A 19,492-nucleotide genomic window follows, 5' to 3' on the forward strand; every position below is an offset into this window, starting at 1 on the left:
TCTGTGGCTGGGCGGGGGTATGAGGTGTGCGCATGCGCTTAGGGGAGAGGGCGGGAAGACTGCACGCTGCTCGCGCATGCGCGGGGCGAGATCAGCGCGGCGCGAGATCAGCGCGTGCGCAAAGGTCAGGGTTGGCGCATGCGCGGAGCGAGATCAGAGCGTGCGCAAAGGTGAGGATTGGCGCATGCGCGGGGGTCGGTGAGTGGGGGGCGTGCGGCGGGGTCGTGAGGTGGGTTTAGACCGGGTGCAGTGGCGGCTCCTGCGCTTGGGTCACAAGAACTCCGTGTACTGCTACGGGGTCGGGGAGGAGCGGCTGGGAAGCTGCTCTTGGAAAGCGAGCTGGGGGTGCCGATTGACGGAGCTGAACATGAGCAGCTTGTATCATTTCATCCTGGCCTGTATCTGCAGTAGTGTGGCCAGCAGGGCCAGGGCAATGATCATCCTCCTGTACTGGGCACTGGTGAGGCCGCAGCTGAAATCCTGTGTTCAGTTCTGGGTCCCTCACTACATGAGAGACATTGAGGTGCTGGAGCAGGGCCAGAGAAGGGCAGTGGGGTTGGTGAAGGGTCTGGAGCACAAATGTGATGGCGAACAGCTGAGGGACCTGGGGGTGTTTAGTCTGGAGAACAGAAGGCTCAGGGGGGACCTTGTTGCTTTCTGCAACTACCTGAAAAGAGGATGGAGAGAAGAGGTGACTGGTGTGTCTTCTCTCAGGTAACAAGCGACAGGACAAGAGGAACAGCCTCAAGGTGCACCAGGGGAGGTTTAGATTGGGTAATAGGAAAAATTTTTCTCAGAAAAGGTGCTCAGGCATTGGAACAGGCTACTCAGGGCAGTGGTGGAATCATCATCCCTGAAAGTGTTCAAAAACTGCAGATGAGGCACTCATTGACATGGTTTAGTGGTGGCCTTGGCAGTGCTAGGGTAACGGTTGGACTAATGATCTTAAAGGCCTTTTCCAACCCAGTTGATTTTATGGTTCTATGATCTATGACTCTGGAATGTGCTGTGGGTTGGCTGTCATCACCCTGCAAGCCAGGTCAGCTCCATACAGGGTCCTGAGCAAAACTGTTAAAAAAAACCCGAAAAATTAAAAAAAAAAATTGTTTCATGTTCTTTTGGCTAAATACTTTGAGGTAAGAGTTCTCTGAAGACAGGTTTCTTCAAGCCTAGTATGAAATCAGTGCCCTTGGGAGATGTCACCAATTCTGTATTGGCTTCCTGGGTTCTGCTTTTCAGTTCCGCTTGGCTGAATCTCATTTACCTTTGAAGCTGATCTCAGCCCGAATTTATCTTCTGGAGCAAACAGAATGTTGTCTGGCAATCCCAATCTGACAGTTTTCACAAGACCTTCTCATGTTCCATGTTGGGCTTTCTTGTGGATACTGAGTTTTCATTGCTTAGCAGGGAGATAAAAGCACATGGTCTGTGCCTGCCAAACTGTTCCCTATGGCTGCTTTAAAGGCAGCTCAGGATATCTTCCTGGCAGCTTGGGGTTGTTTCTAGAGCATTTTCTAGTACTGATGGGGTTCCTTTCAGTATCCAAAGCTGTCAGTTTTTCTCTACCAGTTTTGCCCCACTGACTTACCTCTGCTACTTTCTTCCTCAGAGGAGAATACACAGGGAAACAGTGCATCCTTCTAGCATCAGCACTAGGTTTGCAAAGCCTGATCTTATTCCAATGTGAGCCCTGGAAGAACTTAGAGGAGATCCTCAAGGTCTCTGGTGCTGTCTTGGTGGGTGAACTGAGCAGCAAGGTCTTTCAGCAAACAGGCAGACAGGGTGGATGAAGCACTTCCAGTCTGGTTTGTGATGGGGTGGCAGGATTTGGCCACCCTAGGGCTGGGGAAAATCGGGGGTAAATGTGATCTAAGCCTGTCTGTGAGATGGGAGGGAGATCTCTGAAAGACTGGAGGGTGGTGAAATGGTGTAACAAAAGAAGTCCTCTTGCACTGTTAGAGGGAGAGAGTGATTTCAGGCTGTGCTGTCCTTGCAGAGGCTGAGTAGCACGTGGAGGAGCAGGTGAGCCTGGCAGAGCTGCCTGCAGCGTTGGACAACACACTCATGGTTTCCAGGAGTGGGCTTCAGTGTGCAGCTCTCATGTCCTACAGATACAAACTGCAATGCCTCAAGTAAGGGTGTTACTCCCTGTAAAAACAGGCCTTCTCTGGGGTGCCTGAGATGTTTCTTAATGCACTGCTCACCATGCCTGCAGGATCCAGGTGAGGCAGGTTGCCAGGGAGAGGGACAAGGCGAGGCTGGACTTGCAGAAAGCGGAGAGACGCTGCCTGCGGCTTGGCAGGGAGCTGGATAAGCAGTACGTTGCTCTCGAGCACACCCAGAGCAAGCTCAGGTAGGAGGGGTCCTTTTGGTGGAGCAGTGAAAATGTTTTCTTGTTCCTTGCAGCCTCTCCCTCCCTTCTCTTTATGAATCTCCCAATTGTTTTGCCATTGTGTCAGCGACAGAGAAAGAAGTCCCTGAAGCCCCATACCGTCTACTGAGGGGGGGTGTCTGGACCTTGTGGCCGTCTGAGATCACACTCCAGGTGCCCCAGCCTTGTTGCTTTTTCCCCCCAGGGATTTTCAAGCAGAAACAGAGGCAAAAGACCTGCTTTTGCAGCAAGCAGTCAGTCACCAAGCAAAGCTGGAGGCTGATACACAGCTCTTCCGGGGCACAGAGGCCAGCTGGCAAGGGAGACTGAACCACACCATGAAGGTAAGTAGAATGGCCCTGGTGAAACATCTTCACTTCTTCAGAGGAGGCAGAGCAGAGGTGCTGATAAAGATGAATCGTTTGTGTTGCTCTTGCTGGGAAGGAAGAAGTTTTATGCAGAAACATCATCAGACACATCCATACTATTGATTTAAATACAGAACTTTTTCCCTTCCCATGACATTATTAAACACCCATGTTGTCTGTCAGGAGTGGTTTGGCCCTTGCCAACACCTGAACACCTGGTGGCTGAGGCTAAAATTGTGCCAGGGACCATGCCAAAAGCGAATGGGATACTGTCCATGTGCCTGGCATTTTCCCAGTGCTGTTCAATGTACAAGTACAGATGGAGACAGCTCAGAACTTGTTGCCTTTGTTGGCTGTGGGGAAAGCATAGTTTTGTGAAGTAGAGGTGGAGATGAGCCTGTGGGGCTGTAAGCTCTTACTCTGCAAAACCCACTCCTATGTCTGTCTTTTGGAGATAAACCAAACATCAGCCCATGTGGTGTGTGTCAGCAGCATGCTGGCTGAAGCAGGATCTCTTGGGAGCTGTGCTGTGTTTTACATCCCAATTGTTTTACAGCTTCCTCATGAAGTCCCGTGGCTGGTGAACCCTTCCTGCAATGTGAGGACCCACAATATCCCAAAAATCTTCTCCCTTTTGTCTGCAGGAGAACATAGAGCTGCAAAACAAGGTCACGGAGATGACTGAGAAACTGGCAGCCTCTGAGAAGCTGATGTTGGAGTTGCAGAAACAACTAAACTTTGTTGTGAAAGACAAGGTAACCTTTCTTTCCCTATTGCAGTTAAATAGGAACTTTAGAGGAACTCATCAAAAGATTGGCCTTTATCTGTGAAAACTTGTGTATTTTGGGTCAGTTGTTATGGTCTTCCCATCTTCAAACTCTCCTGCACATTAATGGCAAGTGGGAAAGAAAAAATACTGACTTTTAACTTAGGCCTTTTGAAGCTTGAAAAAAAAAAGAAAAAGGATTAGCAAAGTTTGCAATTGCAGAAAATTCTACTAATCTGCAGTCTTCAAATGAAGGACTTCAGAGTTTGGGTTCCAGAAAAGAAAATATTTCTTTTTCACAAGTATTGATGTAAGTGGTTACTTTTAGTGTCTTCCACTCCAGAAAGGCACCTGGTAAAATGGATCTGGGGAGAGAAATGCATCTATGATCTTGTTAGGCAGTTTGGGAAGGCTGGCTGCCTGCAGTTTGGTATCTCATATCTTTCTGCATCTAACCCGTCCCACAGGTGTCCATATGAACCCCTCCACTGAATCTATGTAGGGTGTAGCACTGTGAGCTTATGGCTCTCCAGTTGGAGAGGTGTTCATTCCCTTGATGATGTTTCCCTGTGCTTGTGCAGCTGGGCCAGGTGGGGTCCCACAGTCCAGAGCTCCTGAACCAGAGTGAGTGCTTCGCAGAGATTGTCCTGGAGTACGAGCAACAATGCCAGGTACAGATGGGCAGCTCTCCAGCGGAGCTGTTGTTGAAAGCACAGCTCCCATCAGCACGTCCCTTGGCTTGGGGGAGAGGAAGGAGGCAGCTCTGATCAGAGTGCAGAGGGGTGATACCTCCTGTTTTGCACAGAGTCCTTTGCCAGGAGGCAGGACACAGCAGTGCCCCCAGTAAAGCAGCCTGTCTCCTTCTCCTGCAGCCCTCCGTGGGGTATGGAGGTATACCTTCCTGGTATACTGGCAGGGGGAAGTAGGGCTGGATTGTAAATTCTTCCTTTCCTGCTATGCTGTAGCCACAGGCTTATTGTTTGGGAACAGTGTAGCTCTGTGTATGAGGACAGACCACCATGGGCTCTTGCATTTCTTCTCAAATGCAAGGAGAAAGCTGTTCTCCCTCTGTGGAAAGCATGTTGTCAGCTAAATTCTATCTTTTTGTTTTTCCCTTCTTCCCTTCGGCCCACATTTTAACAACCCCCACAAAAATTGTTGCTGCTGGGCTCTGCTAGAGAGTCAAGGTGAGCTTGTCCTGAGCACACACCTGGTGTATGTGTGTGGCCCAGGCATTGGTGTTGTGTGTATTGTACTTTATGCAGGGTGCTGTGCCCCTGCCCAGAGCTTTGGGCTTTTGGGGAAGTCAGCACCGCCTCCATTTCCCTTCTCTTCTCTTCTGTATCTTGCATGTTTTGAGTTGCTGGATGCTCTGTGCCTCGACTCCTGAGTCCTGTGCTCATTGCACTGCCCGTGTTTCCAAGTCCTGTGTGTGACTGGGGAGCACCACTGATTAGAGACGACGAGTTACCAAATCCCCCCAGCAGGGGCAGAAATCTGCAGTTTCAGCGAAGCCATTTCATGGGTGCAGCAGACTCTTGAAGCTGTAATTAAAGGCAAACATGCTGGAGCACTACCCAGTGCAACATTGCTCCAGGTGGCACCAGAGGGTTGAAGATGCTCTGTGCTGCAATTTTTCCTCCCATTGAGCAGCCCCAGAGTTGCCTGTGAGAATGCTGATGGAGGAAAAGATTTATCCTTGTTGGATGCTGTTAGCCCCCCTCCTCCTCTGCTCTCCTGTTTAAACAAGCTGGGTTTGCATTTGTCTAGATCTGCTCAATAATATTTATTAATGGGGATCTTTGGAAGTATCGTAGTTCAGTCTCCATCATTTTCCTGGGTGGCAGCATATGGGATATAATTTGACGTCTGCTCAAAGTGGAACATTCAGAGCCTGGAAATGTTCCCTTCCTGAGCCCTGTTCGACTTGTCTTACTGCAAATACTGCTCTTGCTTTGTCTGCATACAGTAATGCTTGTTGGCTAGCCCAGATACCCACAGGAATGTCTTGAGAATGTAGCACAAACCTCTGGTCTATGTAAGGGGTTATACTGAGATCATGGTGTTTCTTGTGTGTTGTTCACTAGCACTGGTTGTGTTTAGATGAGGAGGGGTCTCAGGAGGTTCAGCCTTCTGAGGTGTCTGCAGAAACCCATGGTTTTGTGTGATTTTGCATGCAGGGGCATTTGCTTGTGGCTCTTCGTGCTTTACATTGTGTAATGATGGTAGTCACAATCATATGGGCTTGTATTTTTTTTCTGTCTTTTCAAAAATCTCTCATTTCTGCCTGTTGGGGGAGGAAGAAAATTCTTCTGCCTAATTCTGACTGTGCTGGTGAGGGGACTATGCACTTCATGCTGCAAGATCCTCTGAGTACACATGGCTGTTGGAAGTCATGGGTGCTCAGCCCCCTGCAGCCCTGGGGAGCTTTGTAGCTGCATCAGTCTCTGCTTCAGGTGCTGTGGGACCAGAATGGATTGCTGCGAAGGGAGCTGGAAAGGCTGTATCTCCAACTACAGGAGAGCAGGGCTGAGAGAGGGCTGCCAGCAGGAGGTAAAATGGAGGAGGGTTTGATGCCTCTCCATCTTCTCAGCAAGGACAAGGTCCTCTCCACATTGGAGTTTCCATGGGTGTGTGTGGTGGTTTGTTCTGCCTGAGCTGCTGCTGCCAGTTCTCGTATTGGGCAGCCATGGGAGGGAAGAAGGGGATAATGGGTGGTGAGGAGGAGGCAGATCAGGGAAAGGAGACTCTTCCATCTCGAAGGCTGGTGATGGTGACCTGTGGACTAGGCAGCTGGGAGTGAACAGGAAGATTTTCACTGTGATGAATGTTGAAGAAACACAGTATGATGAAGAGGAAGTAGCCCCACGCTGTGGGTTGTGAGGTTAGGTTGAGCATTAGGAAAAAACCTTCTGGCCCAAAGGGTCAGCAGGCAGCCCTGAGACTGGTTGCCAGGTAGATGGGAGATCTCTGTCTTTTGGGGTTGTATGAGCTTGACTAGATGAAGTTGCATCCATCCTGATCAGGACAGCCTGTCTTGTCTTGTAGGCCTGTCCTCACAGGACTCCTCTCCTGTGTGCCACCATCCCAGCCCTCTGCATCCCACTTCTGTGTGCACAGAGACATCACTCTCAGTGGAGCAGCTCCAAGAGCAGATGCGGGACCTGAAGGTGCAGCTGGAAATGAAGGTGAGGGGAGTGGGGGGAAATTTCCTGACTTCTTGGCACAACTGCTTGGCAAGCACCCTGCTACAGCTTGGCTGATGGGGTGTCTGCTGGAGATTTCAGGCTGGGGAGCAGACTGGTACCTTGTCTCTCTGCTGGGAGCATGTGCTTCTCTTAGCTGGTAGGAGGATTTGAAGCCCTCACTGGCTGGCAAAGGCTTTGTGGAAATCTCTGTCATCCTGCAAAATACTTGTGTGGGTCTTGCTCTTTATGGGGAGCCAGAGATTACTCAGTGTTGGTGTCACAGTAAAACCAGTGGCAGGACTAAGATGTGAAGCAGATGGGTGTCTCCTGGGAGCATGGCGGGTATTAGAGCCCTGTCTCCCTGGGCTTGCAGCACACTTTTAACCAGCTTGCCTAAGTTGACAGTGTGAGCCCAGCCACACTGGGTTCTAGACAGCAGTGAGCGCTCATGTGAGAGGCCTGTTTCCACTTTCACTCCTGCTTTTGCTGCTGAACTGGGAGGTCAGGGATGCTTGCTGGGTTTCCACTGCAGCACTACAAGAGTGAATCCTAGACTGCCACAGGTGATGCAGAGTTCAAGGCACACAAAGCTGTTTGCAGATCTGCCCGCTTTGTAGTCCTGCCTTTGTGCTGATCAGATCCTGGAGTTTCCAGCATGTACAGGGAAGCCTTGGGGAGTAGCAGCTACACATCTTGACAAGGAACCACTCTGGGGGGTGGAGGAGGAATATGAGGAGCAGAGGCAGATGATGCCCTCATGTCTCCCTTCTCCTCTCTGTGGTCCCTTGCAGAAAAAGGAGAAGGGAGAAGGTTGTTGGGAAAAGCCAGGGACCACCAATATCTGCTTATTAGAGGCTGCTGTGTGAGACTTGGTTATTGCTCTACGTTCAGTAGGGCCTAGAACTGCCTGAAGAGTGTCCCCTGTTGAGAGGGATCAAGAGATTAATCTGAGCAGAGCTATTGGAGGAGAGGGGAGCTCTCAGGATTACGGTGCTAATACCCAAATCCTGTCTTCTCCCAACAGATAAACTATTACGAGGAGAAAATCAAGTTAATGAGGAAAAACTTTGAGAGTGAGAAGAAGGACAGTGAGGAAAGCTTCAGGACTGAGATACGCAAGATGGAAGACCAGAAAAGAGACCTGGAAGAAACAGTTGCAAAGTACTGGGCTGTAATTGATCACCTGAAAGAGAAAAAATGTGTGTGCAGCGTGGAGCTGGAGGAGAGGTTTGAGGTGGAGCAGTCCAGGGTGGGACAGCAGCACACTGAAGACATTTACCATCCAGGGCAGCAGCTGGACCAGGAGGGAGGAGAGCTGAGGACGTGGCGCAGGGACAGAGAGAGCCTGAGGTCTGGTATTGATCTCTTTCTCTGGCTAAGAGGGAGACTAGAAGTGCATCCCCTGCTCATACCAGAGTAGGTTGGGCTGATTCCTCCTGGGGATGGATAACTGCTTTAATTTGGAAGAAAATTTGGACAGTATTGCAGGGCTGCAGCTGTTTGAAATGCGGTGTCTGAACTCACCTTAAGTGAATGTATGATATTTCAAGACTTAAGTTTCCCTGCATGTTCCACAAGCTTGCGTCAGAGGCAGTGCCCACCAAAGATTGTACCTCAAAACAGTGGGAGGAGTGAGAGCTTTCATCAGCGTTTTCTTAGTATTTCTTCTCTTTCTTGGTCCTTCAGCAAACTTGCACCTACTTGCTAGATCATCGCAACTGGCTGTCTTTAAAGCAGCAAAAAATAGCTTAAATTTCTCTTTATAGCAAAACAGACTGCCTTGTGGGAGTGTAAGGTTGTCACTAAATGGCTGTTCATCTTTCTCTTCTTGTGCTTTTGGTGCTAGTTCTGCAAACTCCCCAGGGAGCCAGGATGGCCTTGCAGAGGAGACTGAAGGAGAATTGGACAGGAAACTTCCCTGTCCATGCCTGCCCCCTCTTGCTTCCCAGCACACCCCACCACTACCCTTAGGCTTTCCTCATGTCTCTTCGCTGGTGTACGTCCCTTCAGGAGCAGAGTCCCCTTTGGCAATCACCAAGCAGAGGGTTTTACTAAGTCATTATCCCTGTTTTAGGGATGAGGAGCTGAGATACGGGGTAGGTGTGGGAGAAAGGAGGTGACTTCACTGAAGGTTGTGTCAGACCAGGGGAACAAACCCAAATAACAGGAATACAAGGCATTTGAGCTGTGTTACCACCATCTCTGCTGACTGGTGGAGGGACTGGCTGTAGTAGGGAGCTTTCAGAGTTGTTGGAAAACATCTGATGGATGAGTGAGAAGTGTAGAACTTCTCAAAGTGGTGTGGGAACTTTCTGTAATGTTTAAGTAATTGCCTTGACTTTGCAACCTAAAGAAAACTTCTCATTGCTTCTCCAGCAAAAGTATGTTCTGAAGCTGGCTGAGCTCTTCAAGCTGTGTTATCAAATCCAGGTCAGCAAAACGGCTTTTATGTTTTGGAAAGATGCAGAGGTTGAGCATGATCAAGAGCTGTTATGGAGTGTATGGCTGTGTAACAACAGCTGTAAGGCTCTGTAGCAGCAGCATTGGTGTGAGAGGTGATTTCCCAATGATAAAGGCTGCAAGGCTAGGACCTCAGGAGCCCAGGAGAGGCAGCAATGGAAGCGAAAGGAAAAGGACATGGTCTCTGTGGAAGAAGAGGCAGCTAAAATTGGAAGAGAAGGTTAATGAGGAGCAAGTTAAGATGTGTGAGATGCTGGCTGCTGAGAAGAAAAAGAGAAAAAAAGCACCGAGATGAAATCAGAATAATGCAGCGATCATGGGGCTCACGGCTCAGGTACTTGAAGGGACAAGGTGTCTGGAGGGCTGCCCTCTGGGGAAAAAGGAGTGCATCCCCAAGGCTCAGATGAGCAGGTGGACCAAAGTCTGCTGCCTGTTGCAACTTTAGCACCAAAGGAACAGGAAAGAAATAAAAAACACTGTGATGGATGGAGCAGTGCGGACATCTGTTGCAGTGAATGGCCTGCTCAATCTAGAAGCTGGAGCCAAAGCAGAAAGCTTTTGTCAAGGAGAAATGAAATCTTGATAGACAAGGGAATGTGCTTGGGAAGGAGGCAGAGAGAGCAAAGTTAAATGTCTGCCTTCACACAGCATACAAAAGCAGTATGTTAGGACATAGACTTGATCTGAAGGGCAACAAGAGGGAAAACAGCCCTGCGAGGCAGAGTGGCACAGCAGCATAGAAAGAAACATGACATTCAGGCTGTCAAAATTGAGCTGAAAAAGGAAAGGAAAGGGGTGAAACTGGAGCTGATGTAGCTGAAACATGTGCACTGCTTGGAAAATGACCCAGAGCTCAAGAGAGTAGCAGGTTTGCAGAACTGTGCTGCTGCTGAAGAAAAGCAGATGCCTTGTGAAACGTGAAGCTGCTTAACAACATGATTGTCCAAAGACACTCTTAACAGCAGCTGTGTTCTCTCTTGACACTCTCTAGCAGCAGCTATGTTCTTGCTGTCCCCCGCATGCCTTTTACTAACCACGGGAGTGTGGTCAGAGAGCTGGGATGTGATAGCGTGGCTGTAGCTGGCTGTGCATTTGTCTCCTCTGCCTTGTACTGCTGTCTGTGGGTTGCTGGAGCTGCCACGGGAAGCACAGCATGTGAATCCTGATGTGAAACTGACTTTTAAAGCAGCTGCTGTGAGGAGCACCCTGCCAAGCAGGGGGAGCAAGCAGCTCACAGTCTGTGTGCTCCCTCTTGTACAAGAGAGGAAGAACTTCCCCATTCAGCTCCTCTGCTTCACACATAGAATCATAGAATAGTTAGGGTTGGAAAGGACCTTAAGATCATCAAGTTCCAACCCCCCTGCCATGGGCAGGGACACCTCACACTAAACCATGTCACCCAAGGCTTTGTCCAACCTGGCCTTGAATGCTGCCAGGGATGGAGCATTCACAGCCTGTCTGGGCAACCCATTCCCATGCCTCACCACCCTAACAGGAAAGAATTTCTTCCTTTTATCCAATCTAAACTTCCCCTGTTTAAGTTTGAACCCATTACCCCTTGTCCTGTCACTACAGTAACACTACAGTAACTACATGCAACCCCACAAACTGCAGTGCTGTCCACGATGGGCAGTCCATTCTCCTGCACTTTTCCCTGCGGAATTTGGGTCCTGTATGGGGTTTAGCAGTAGCTGTTAGATATGACTGTCTGATTGACACAGGACTGAGCTTCCTACCCACAAGTTCCAGTATTCATGGCCTCATGAGAGACTGGGATACCAGTAGGGATGGAAGGATAAGGAGGCACAGAGGCTGCCTTGGCTTTGGGGTCATAGCTGTTACATCCAGCAGTGTAAAATCACAAAGGCTGCATAAGCAAGCTGACTTATCCAGATGTGGCTTTGTTGCAGTTGAATGGTTGGACTTAACCACCTGGTTATCCTTAGTGAAGTCTTGGTGTGTCTTAATGAGCCAGATCTCTTAGTTTCTACTTGGCAGGCCTGCAAAATAATTTCAGTCACCTGGAAGCCAAACAAATTGAGGGTCTGATGCTTTTTGTCCTTATTCACATTTATTTCCCTTTTCTTGAAGACCTACTCCTTCTCTGCCAGTCTCTTGATGGTCCTCACATTTTGCATGAGTTATTGGATGGTTGTTTCTCAGGTTTCTTTAGTTTCTGCTGTCCTTGCAAGTCAAATGGGGATGGAGCAGGGAGCCAGTGTAGAATGCCAAGATCAAACTGGGCTTTTGCATGGTGTTCTCACACTGCTGTCTCTCCCTGCAGGGAAGAGCTGTGCCAGCTGCTGGAGGAGAACAGTGTGCTGAAAAGTCAGCTTGGGAGACTTCAGCAAGAGCTGAGGCTGGCAAAGGAGAAGGGCAGCGAACACAATGGGTAAGAGAGGAGCCAGCTGTAGGAAGCTGCAAATGGGCGGAGAGCTGATGCACATAAAAGGAACAGCCACTCAGGTGCATTTACCAGATTTCAGATGACTTGTTCCTGCCTTTTGTTTTCTTGTTTCTGAGCAAGCCAGCACTCTCACACCCTTTGCTCACTTAAAAGCAGCCAGCCAGTGCTGGGACAGGCTTGAGGAGGTCAGAGCACAGGAACCAGAGCTGGGTTTGGGGAAGGCTGTGGGGATAGGTATGCTGATGGAGGAAACTATGGGCTTCTTCACTACACAAGCATGTTGGCCTGCTGCTGCCTTAGGAAGCTTGAGGTAGGTACTAAGGTCACCCACTGAACCATAAATCCAAGGAGAGCCATGTTTCTGGTGTGGATAGTCACAAGACTTGGCTAAGATGGCTCTCCTACTGTTCTTCATCCCCTGATTTTTAGGTCTCCGAGAGTGCTGCAGGACTTTGGGTGTCCCCAGCTGTCTGCCCTGGGTTGGGCTGACTGACCTGTTGGAGCAGAGACACCTGACCCACTGATGAATCAGTTCAGGACCATATTTGTTATGGCCTGTCTTTGCTTCCTCTTGCAAACCAAAACCAGACATGTGGCTCCCCAGAACGAGGCCCTTCCCTGGGGGGACATGGTTTCCTTCTTTCTGGCTTGAAGCTCATAATTTTCCTCTCCCTGACAGGAAGCACAGGAGTGAGTTGGGCAGAGAGAAGTTGGAGGAACTGGCTGAAATACCAGAGTTAACAGCGTTGGTAAGAAGCCGTTAACACTGACAGGCTCTTGGCTGAGGGATTTAGGAGGACAAAGCCTAAATGTGCTTATAGAGAATGGGAATGTTTGTTTCAAAGGTTCAAACCCAGTCTTGCTTTGAAAAGCCAACTTCATTTTATAGCTTGTCAAGTAGAGACAATTTGGGTGACAAAATCCAGTGAAGGTCTTACAGAAGGTGTTACTACAAAATCTTTAATGAGGTTCTCTTTACCTACTTGCACTCTTCCTCCTAGAGGTTTTGCTCACTCCCAGCCGCAAACATGCATGCTAACAAGCCCTTGGACATGTGTGCACACAAGCCCTGGCCAGGATTCCTTGTGTGTAACATGGACAAGGGTTGCAGGCTGTTCATTCCTCATCCCATTCCTCATGCCTGAGAACCACAACCTGTTTTTTGGACATGTCTTGTACTCTCTGGGGCCTTCAGCTGCAACAGTGTGGCTTTTGCTGGCCCTTGCTGGTTACATCTTCTATTAATTATCAGCCACAAGCCTACTGCCTGTTGTTTGATTTTTCTCCTTTGGGGCAATGCTCTCTGGGTTGCCTGTTTTCCTGGGATGCTAGCAGAGGAATGGGGTGTAGGGTGTGTTGCTGCCCTGCTGTTAGATGCAGATTTTCTCCTGACATGTTACCTGTGCAGTGGTCTGGTCAGAGCATGAGGCAGAAACAGCACGTTGCTCAGCATTACCGCTAGGGATAGTGTCCTAGGAGCAATGTCTAAGGAGTGGATACCCTTTAGTGTTGATGCACACTTCTCTTGTAACCCTCACTCTGCTCCTTCATCTGGTACTTTCACACATGCACGTGTCCATTTATACTGTATTGTTTCCAGTCTAAGTATTTCTATTTTACATCATGAAATCACAGAATGATTTGGGTTGGAAGGGACCTTAAAGGTCATTTTAGTTCCAACACCCTGCCGCAGGCAGGGACACCTTCTGCTAGACCTGTCACTATCCCCCTTGTAAAAGGTCCCTCTCCAGATTTCTTGTTGGCCCCTTTAGGCACTAGAAGCTGCTCGGAGCCTTCTCTTCTCCAGGTTGAACAAGCCCAACTCTCAGCCAGTTTCTGTATCAGAGGTGCTCCAGCCCGTGGAGCATCTCTGTGGCCTCCTCTGGACTTGCTTGAGGAGGTCCACGTCTCTCTTGTGCTGTTACCCACAGAGCTGGATGCAGCACTGCAGGGGGGGGGTCTCACAAGAGCAGAGTAGAGGGGGAGTATCCCTTGTCCTCAGTGACATCCCCCAGTGACTTCCTCCAGAGCTTCCATCCGTTGAGGAATTTCTCACCTTGAATGTTGTGCTGCTTTGGCCAGGCTGGGAAATGAGGACTCTTGTCCTGAGTGTCCACAAAGCCTTGCAGCAACAGCTGTGTTCCTGAGTGGAAACCCAGTGGGGAGAGTATGGCACAGGTTAAGTCTCTGCTGCCTCTCACCCCACCCCAACCCTCTGTGCATGAATTGGTTTCTTTTTCCTCAATCTTTTCCAGAGTGAGAAGAGCAGCAGGGAGATCTCCCACCTGAATGTAAGGATGTGTCGACTGGGCTGTGAAGTCACTGAACACCAGGCTGGCCATGGTGTTCAGTGCCCTGACACCATCCCATTGTGGAGCCAGAGGCTTGCAGAGGCTGAGCGGCTACGAGACGCAGAGATGGCTGCAAGGCTGGAGCACCACCAGCAGCATGCAGCATGTTGGATGGAGATGGAGCTGCTTCAACAGCAGCTCAAGGCCTCGCAAGAGAAGGTGACTGTCATTCAGTTGGTGACAGGGTGGCTGCTGAGCTGTCCTTGTGATGTTGGTATTGTCCATCTCAGGACTGTATTGGACACCTTCCCTAGCAGAAAAGAGGGTCCTCTTCCTTTCTGTGGGGGACAAAGGACTCACCCTCCCACTCAGATATGTCTGAAGCAAGTTCAGGTGCAGCTTGGGATAAGTCCTTACTTGCAGCTAACCTTGTTTCCTCTGTCCTTGTCCTGTGCAGGCTGGCTGGGCAGAGGAGATGGAGGCTGAGTGAAGGTGGCTCATTTGGGAGTGCCAGGAGCTGTGGTTTCCCCATGGCTCGGCTGACAGAGGAACGAGAGGGGTGGCAGGATCAGGCAGGGATGACAGGGCCAGGCAGGCCATGTCTGAGGTGGGGGAAGTCACAGCAGGCAAACAAGGACCACTAGGACAGAGGAAAGCCAATGTGAGAAACCTCAAAATGTATTAATATCCCTCTCCTGCTTTCTACCCTGGGAAAAGGCTCAGGGACTGGCTTTCCAGAGTACAGCTTATGCCAGCCACTCCTAGAGCAAAGGTGGACCAAACTTGCTTCCCCTTTTGCTAGTGGCAGGAAGCAGAGGGCATGATGTACAGGCAGCGATTGAAGCCCAGCTTGCCTGTGATATATCTAAGAACAAATGCAAGCGAGCAGCCCCCTCTGCTTCCTGCCATTGCAGCACTTGAAGCTAGGACTCCCTCCCAGAGGATCCCACCAGTAACTCCTGCTTCTTGCTGCTCAGCAAGGGGAGCATCCTTCAGCAAGGGGTGTCTGTTTCTCCTGCAGCTCTCAGTGCTCTCCATTCTGGCTTTGTAGGCTTGCCCAGCACACACCACTTCCACAGTCCTGCTGCTCTGCTGTGGCCATGTTGGCATGAGAGCCAAGTGGAGGCTGAGGGTGCTTCCCAACCTCTCCCTCACCTTCAGCACACCCTGTGCCTGTCCCATTGCTGGCAAAAGTCTGTAATCGGCTATTGGCCTTTCTGTGTTGCAGCTTTTAGAAGCCAAAGCAAGCCTGAGCCTGGCCCAGACTCGGCATGCTCTGCAGTTGAAGCAGGTCAAAGCCCAGATGAACAACATGGTGCCAAGGAAACATTTTGAGGAGCTGCAAACCAGCTTGAGAGCAGAGCAATGCAAGGCTCAGCAGCTCCAGGAAAACCTCCACCGGCAGGCTGAGCAGACATGCAGGCAGCTGCTCAGGACTCAGGTAAGCAGGGAATTGCGGGAACTCAGTCAAGGGTAATAGGGTGGGAGCACTCCCAGCCTGGAAGCCACCAGAGGTTTGGGTATATCAAAGCCTATGTGGAAAATGCACTTTATCTTCAACGTGCATCTGCAGTTTTCATTCTTCATGAATGTAGTCACAGCCCTGCACTCAAACAGGAACCCTCCCCTCTCTAATCCACCTACCCCAGGCTAGGTACCTTGTGCTTGAGGAGCAGGAGTTACCAGGCAGACACTCTGTTGACTCAAGCTGGGGAAAGTTTGAGCCCTGTATGTGGAGATGTAGCCTGCATATAGTGCTGTGGTTTTGTCTCAAGAGCACTGGGCAACAAGGTGTTGGGGTTTTGTGAGTTTGTGTTTTGTTTCAGGACAGTGTAATTCAATTGCACTAACCTGAGCAAAGGGAGGAAATTGTAACCTAAGAAATTAAAATGAGCAGACACAAAAACTGTATCCAAGGAAACTATGTCTCTTCTTCGGCTTTTCTGGACATGACCCAGTGATCCCCTCATGCTCTTCTTCAGAGTGTGAGGATCTCTGAGCAGGGCCCTGGGGAAATGGATAGTCCTGGATTGCCTGGGAACAACCCATTAGTCTTTGTTGCCTGCTGCAGGAGGAACATGAGCGTCAGCTGCAGGCAGCTATGGATCAGGCAGAGGCACTGGAGCACAACCTCAGGAGTACTGAAGCTGTGCTGGCAGAGAGAGCAGCTCAGCTTAAAGATGCCCAGGTAAGTGGAAGAGGGGTTAGCACTGCGTGTTCCTGCCTGGCTGGGACCCCAGCATGGGGACGGTGAACCTTTAGCCTTCTGTCCTTGCTGTAGTCCCAACTCTCCAGGAACAACCTGCTGATTGAAGAACTCTGTGAAGAGAACAGGGGGGTTGCAATGGCCCTGCAGGCAGCTGAGCTGAAGCAGAAGAGTACTGAGGAGAAGAACCAGCTGTTGGAGGAGCAAGCCTCAGCTCTGAAGCAGGTCATTGGAAAAATCACACCAGCATCTTTGAGTGGGTGATAGGGCACGTGCTGTGGCAGCCTTGCCCCTGGTCCTGGCCAGGGTTTGTCAGGTATGGAAAAGATATGTCTAGGTTGGGAAATAAGCCTTTTCCTCTCTGGTCTTGCCAGGATTTTCCTGGGTAGAAAGTAGAAAATGAAGAAACCAGACAGAGTCATTTAAAGAAATTGATCCTGTGGATGGCTGAATTTTCCTACTGAAAGCAGCAGCGTTTGTGCCTTTCTCAGTGGCAGTGTGCTGTTGTAACTCAGGTCTGCCTAAGGGCAGCCATCCCACAGGAGCTGCCTGCGCTCTGCCAGCAGGTTGAGTGGTGGTGCAAAAGCTCTCTCTCTATGGAAGGCTGCTGTTGGGGCCATGCTGTTGCAGCTGAAAAGCCAGGGCAGGAAAGCTTGCAAGTTCTTGCATTTGGCTTTCTCCAAACAGGAAATCTGGATTGTGGCATTAAAATGTCTGCAGTATTGCAGTACCTCCTGCCATCTCCATCTGCTCTGTATTTCAGCTGTTGTTAAACTTTTATTCCCTACAGCTTCTCTTGGGCTTTAGGAAACTCTGGCCCTCCTAAAGCCTGAGCCTACGATCAAAACCAACCTGATGCCAGATTGTTGCCTCTGCGGTGAACAGATCAGAAGGGCTGAGGGAAAAGCCTTCTTTCATTTTGAACCTTCAAGGCTTGGGGCAGGGCTGGTGACCCATCATCAGGAGCACTGCCCTCCTTCAAAGGATACCAGAAGACATGGTAAGTGAACTGCATCATCTTGCCTTCTTTGTTGGCCCTCACACACTGGCAGTGAGCACTGCTCTTGCCAAAATAAGTTGTATAAAAGGTCACAAAGTCAAGCATTCACATTAGCAAATGCCCAAATTTTTTATCTGCCCATAGTGTTGCCCTCTGGATCATTGTCACCAGTGCCCTGCCTTGCTCTGTGCAGAGCAGAGGGTATTTACACGGGTGCTGTGGTTGCCACTAGCTGTGAAAGGACTCCCAGGGTTTTGGGGACTATGGAGACCACTGTACAAGACAGACTACACAAGCCTGTCTGGATCAGGGTAGCAAAGCTGGACAAAGTTAATACAAAGAAGAGGGCTTAAAAATAGCTTAAGCTGTTGCTGGTAGTTCAAGAATAAAAAGGGACAAATAGGCTGAGCTGAAACTCAGCCACTGCTTTTAAGTCCCAGCGTGCCAGGGCAGAGGGGTTCCCAGGCCCTGGGACAGTAACAGGAGGTGGGTGGAGGCTGACTAAGGCTTCCTTGATCTAAGACTGTTTTTTCTCCCTGGTGGATGAATGCTGAGACTCGAGTCTTACCTAGGGCTTATGTTTTTGGAAGTGTTACCTCTCAGCCACTACTCAAGAGCGAACAGCTCCATTAGGAACACCAGGGAGAGCGGTTCTTTAGCCTTGCTCTGACTTTGTGCTAAGTAAAAGCCTTATAATCCTCTCCCTTATCCATCCCTACTCCAAATAATCCCTATACCCTGCCAGATTGTGCTCTGGAGAATGTGATTCTTCCCAGAGGAACACAAGCACAGCCCAGGTGTGCTGGGTGAAACCATGGTGAGGCCCATGACCCAAACTGCAGCCAGTGCTCATTCACTCAGCACCTTAAGAAACATTTATAGGCTTTTGGTGAGAGTCAAGGCTTCATGTGTATCTTAGAAAGAAGCTTATGCAGCCTCATCTGACACTTGGAAGAGCAGCTGCACTGAGACACCTAAATAACCAGTTAAGCATCAACCTGCAAGGTCCAGATGGGTTGGGCCAGAGAACCAGGTCAGAGTGTTTAAACAAACAATGTTAACTCTTGAAAAACACTCAACTGAAGATGAAGCCATTTTTATTTTGCAATCTTGGAGCTGTCCTGCCTTCTGGAGCCCACCTGGTTGGTGTCTTACATGCACAGTGTGAACAAAGAACTGCTCTAGACAAAAATGCATTCATAAAACCTGCTTGTAGCTGAGGGCCTTGGATAGACTCCCCTCAGCCCCCAGTGCCACCCCCACTGTGCTGGATTCCCAGGATGGTTACACCACCAGGATGCACTGTGGTCAAGAAGAGCCAGCCAGTGTGGTTTGCATACTTTATAAACTCGGGGCTGATCTTCGTGTCAGGTATCGAAGAGGAGTCGCAGGGTGTGCACTGCAGAAATGGAAAGGTATCTGAAGTCCTGCACATACCAGAGTTGAGTTCCCACTGTGGGCAAGCAAAGGTTGTCCCTTCTGTCCTGCATGCTTATGAAAGAACATGCTCAAGGACTCCTTGTCTGATTAACTGCTCACATTTCCAGCGGGGTAAGAAGTGCTGCATGGAAACACAGACAGACTTTTCTTGCAACCCAGGCAGAGTGGATCTGTCACTGCACACAACCAGCTCTGTTGTGCTGTGTGCTCACTGCATTGTGGTACCAGATCAGAGCTGGGCCACACAGACAGCTTGCAGCATGTGCAAGGAGACATGCTGTGAAGCTGGGGTAAGCAGGGGGATGTCATGGGAGTGAAAGGGAAGGAAGAGAAAGGACCACACACTCTTGACATGGGTACCTGGCTATTCTTCTTCAACAGGATCGTGGTACCGTCATCGATCTCAAACTCTCCATAGTCTTTTAAACACCGCACCTACAAAGCAGAAATGCAGCTCTCGGATCATCAGATCTCCCACAGAAAACACCAGGCATCACTGCTGACTTAAAACACATGCCCCAGAACTGTAAGTATGGACACATTCCTATCTGCCTGCTGGATCCTCAACATGGAGCAGATCTGGAAATGCACAACTGGACTGATTCCATGCTCTATAGACTCTACCTGATGTTCTCTTCCTGCCTCTGCCTGGATCAAGAAGCACCAGCGCGCCCAGTCCTCCAGAGACTAGAGGAAGAGCAGCAAGAGACACAATGTAGGAAGCAGCAGCATTTCCAGGACTTCTCCACACACATACCAGAAAAACTGTGAAACTCTTAAGGAGCAGGTTTATAGCCACTACATCTTCTTTTGAAGAGAACATCAGAGTAGAGCACTTCAGCTACTGACTTTGATGTTTCACATGCTCTTGCTTTGTTCTATCAATTGTATAAAAAGATTTATAGTTTCGTTTGTCAAAGTCCATTTAAAATAACAAAGAAAACCAATTAACATTCCTTAGCATGGGAACAAGGTTTCTAGTTGATGTAGATTTG

At 49.6% G+C, this 19,492-nt stretch overlaps 2 protein-coding genes across 8 annotated transcripts in view; one reads left to right on the forward strand and one right to left on the reverse strand.

Moving 5' to 3' along the window:
* The first annotated feature begins 110 nt into the window (after positions 1 to 110).
* The window catches only part of LOC133273221 (ninein-like protein), a 20,266-nt gene continuing 884 nt past the window's right edge, over positions 111 to 19,492 (forward strand). Inside the window, exons 1-15 of one of the 7 annotated variants that reach the window (XM_061461407.1) lie at positions 111 to 124; positions 1,997 to 2,132; positions 2,216 to 2,353; positions 2,577 to 2,715; positions 3,384 to 3,494; positions 4,087 to 4,176; positions 5,962 to 6,058; positions 6,554 to 6,693; positions 11,438 to 11,545; positions 13,816 to 14,070; positions 15,080 to 15,292; positions 15,923 to 16,039; positions 16,133 to 16,373; positions 16,848 to 17,057; positions 18,879 to 19,492. The exon at positions 18,879 to 19,492 is cut by the window's right edge and continues 884 nt beyond it. In XM_061461407.1, the coding sequence (XP_061317391.1) occupies positions 2,065 to 2,132; positions 2,216 to 2,353; positions 2,577 to 2,715; positions 3,384 to 3,494; positions 4,087 to 4,176; positions 5,962 to 6,058; positions 6,554 to 6,693; positions 11,438 to 11,545; positions 13,816 to 14,070; positions 15,080 to 15,292; positions 15,923 to 16,039; positions 16,133 to 16,321 (1,665 nt within the window). In that variant the 5' untranslated portion in view covers positions 111 to 124; positions 1,997 to 2,064 and the 3' untranslated portion in view covers positions 16,322 to 16,373; positions 16,848 to 17,057; positions 18,879 to 19,492. Of the gene's footprint in view, positions 125 to 928; positions 2,133 to 2,215; positions 2,354 to 2,576; positions 2,716 to 3,383; positions 3,495 to 4,086; positions 4,177 to 5,961; positions 6,059 to 6,553; positions 6,694 to 11,437; positions 11,546 to 13,815; positions 14,071 to 15,079; positions 15,293 to 15,833; positions 16,040 to 16,132; positions 16,374 to 16,847; positions 17,058 to 18,878 lie in introns of those variants that run through there. The other 6 variants (XM_061461406.1, XM_061461408.1, XM_061461410.1 and 3 more) reach the window with 6 other exon arrangements.
* The window catches only part of GINS1 (GINS complex subunit 1), a 3,259-nt gene continuing 1,888 nt past the window's right edge, over positions 18,122 to 19,492 (reverse strand). Inside the window, exons 6-7 of the mRNA XM_061461419.1 lie at positions 18,858 to 18,932; positions 18,122 to 18,618 (exon numbers count right to left, since the gene is read on the reverse strand). Of these exons, the coding sequence (XP_061317403.1) occupies positions 18,550 to 18,618; positions 18,858 to 18,932 (144 nt within the window). The 3' untranslated portion in view covers positions 18,122 to 18,549. The remainder of the gene's footprint in view (positions 18,619 to 18,857; positions 18,933 to 19,492) is intronic.

The sequence above is a fragment of the Pezoporus flaviventris genome, unplaced genomic scaffold (genome assembly GCF_033815535.1).
Source record: "Pezoporus flaviventris isolate CSIRO_AGI_PZ_B2104156 unplaced genomic scaffold, CSIRO_AGI_Pfla_v1 ptg000031l, whole genome shotgun sequence".
Classification (NCBI taxonomy): domain Eukaryota; kingdom Metazoa; phylum Chordata; class Aves; order Psittaciformes; family Psittacidae; genus Pezoporus; species Pezoporus flaviventris.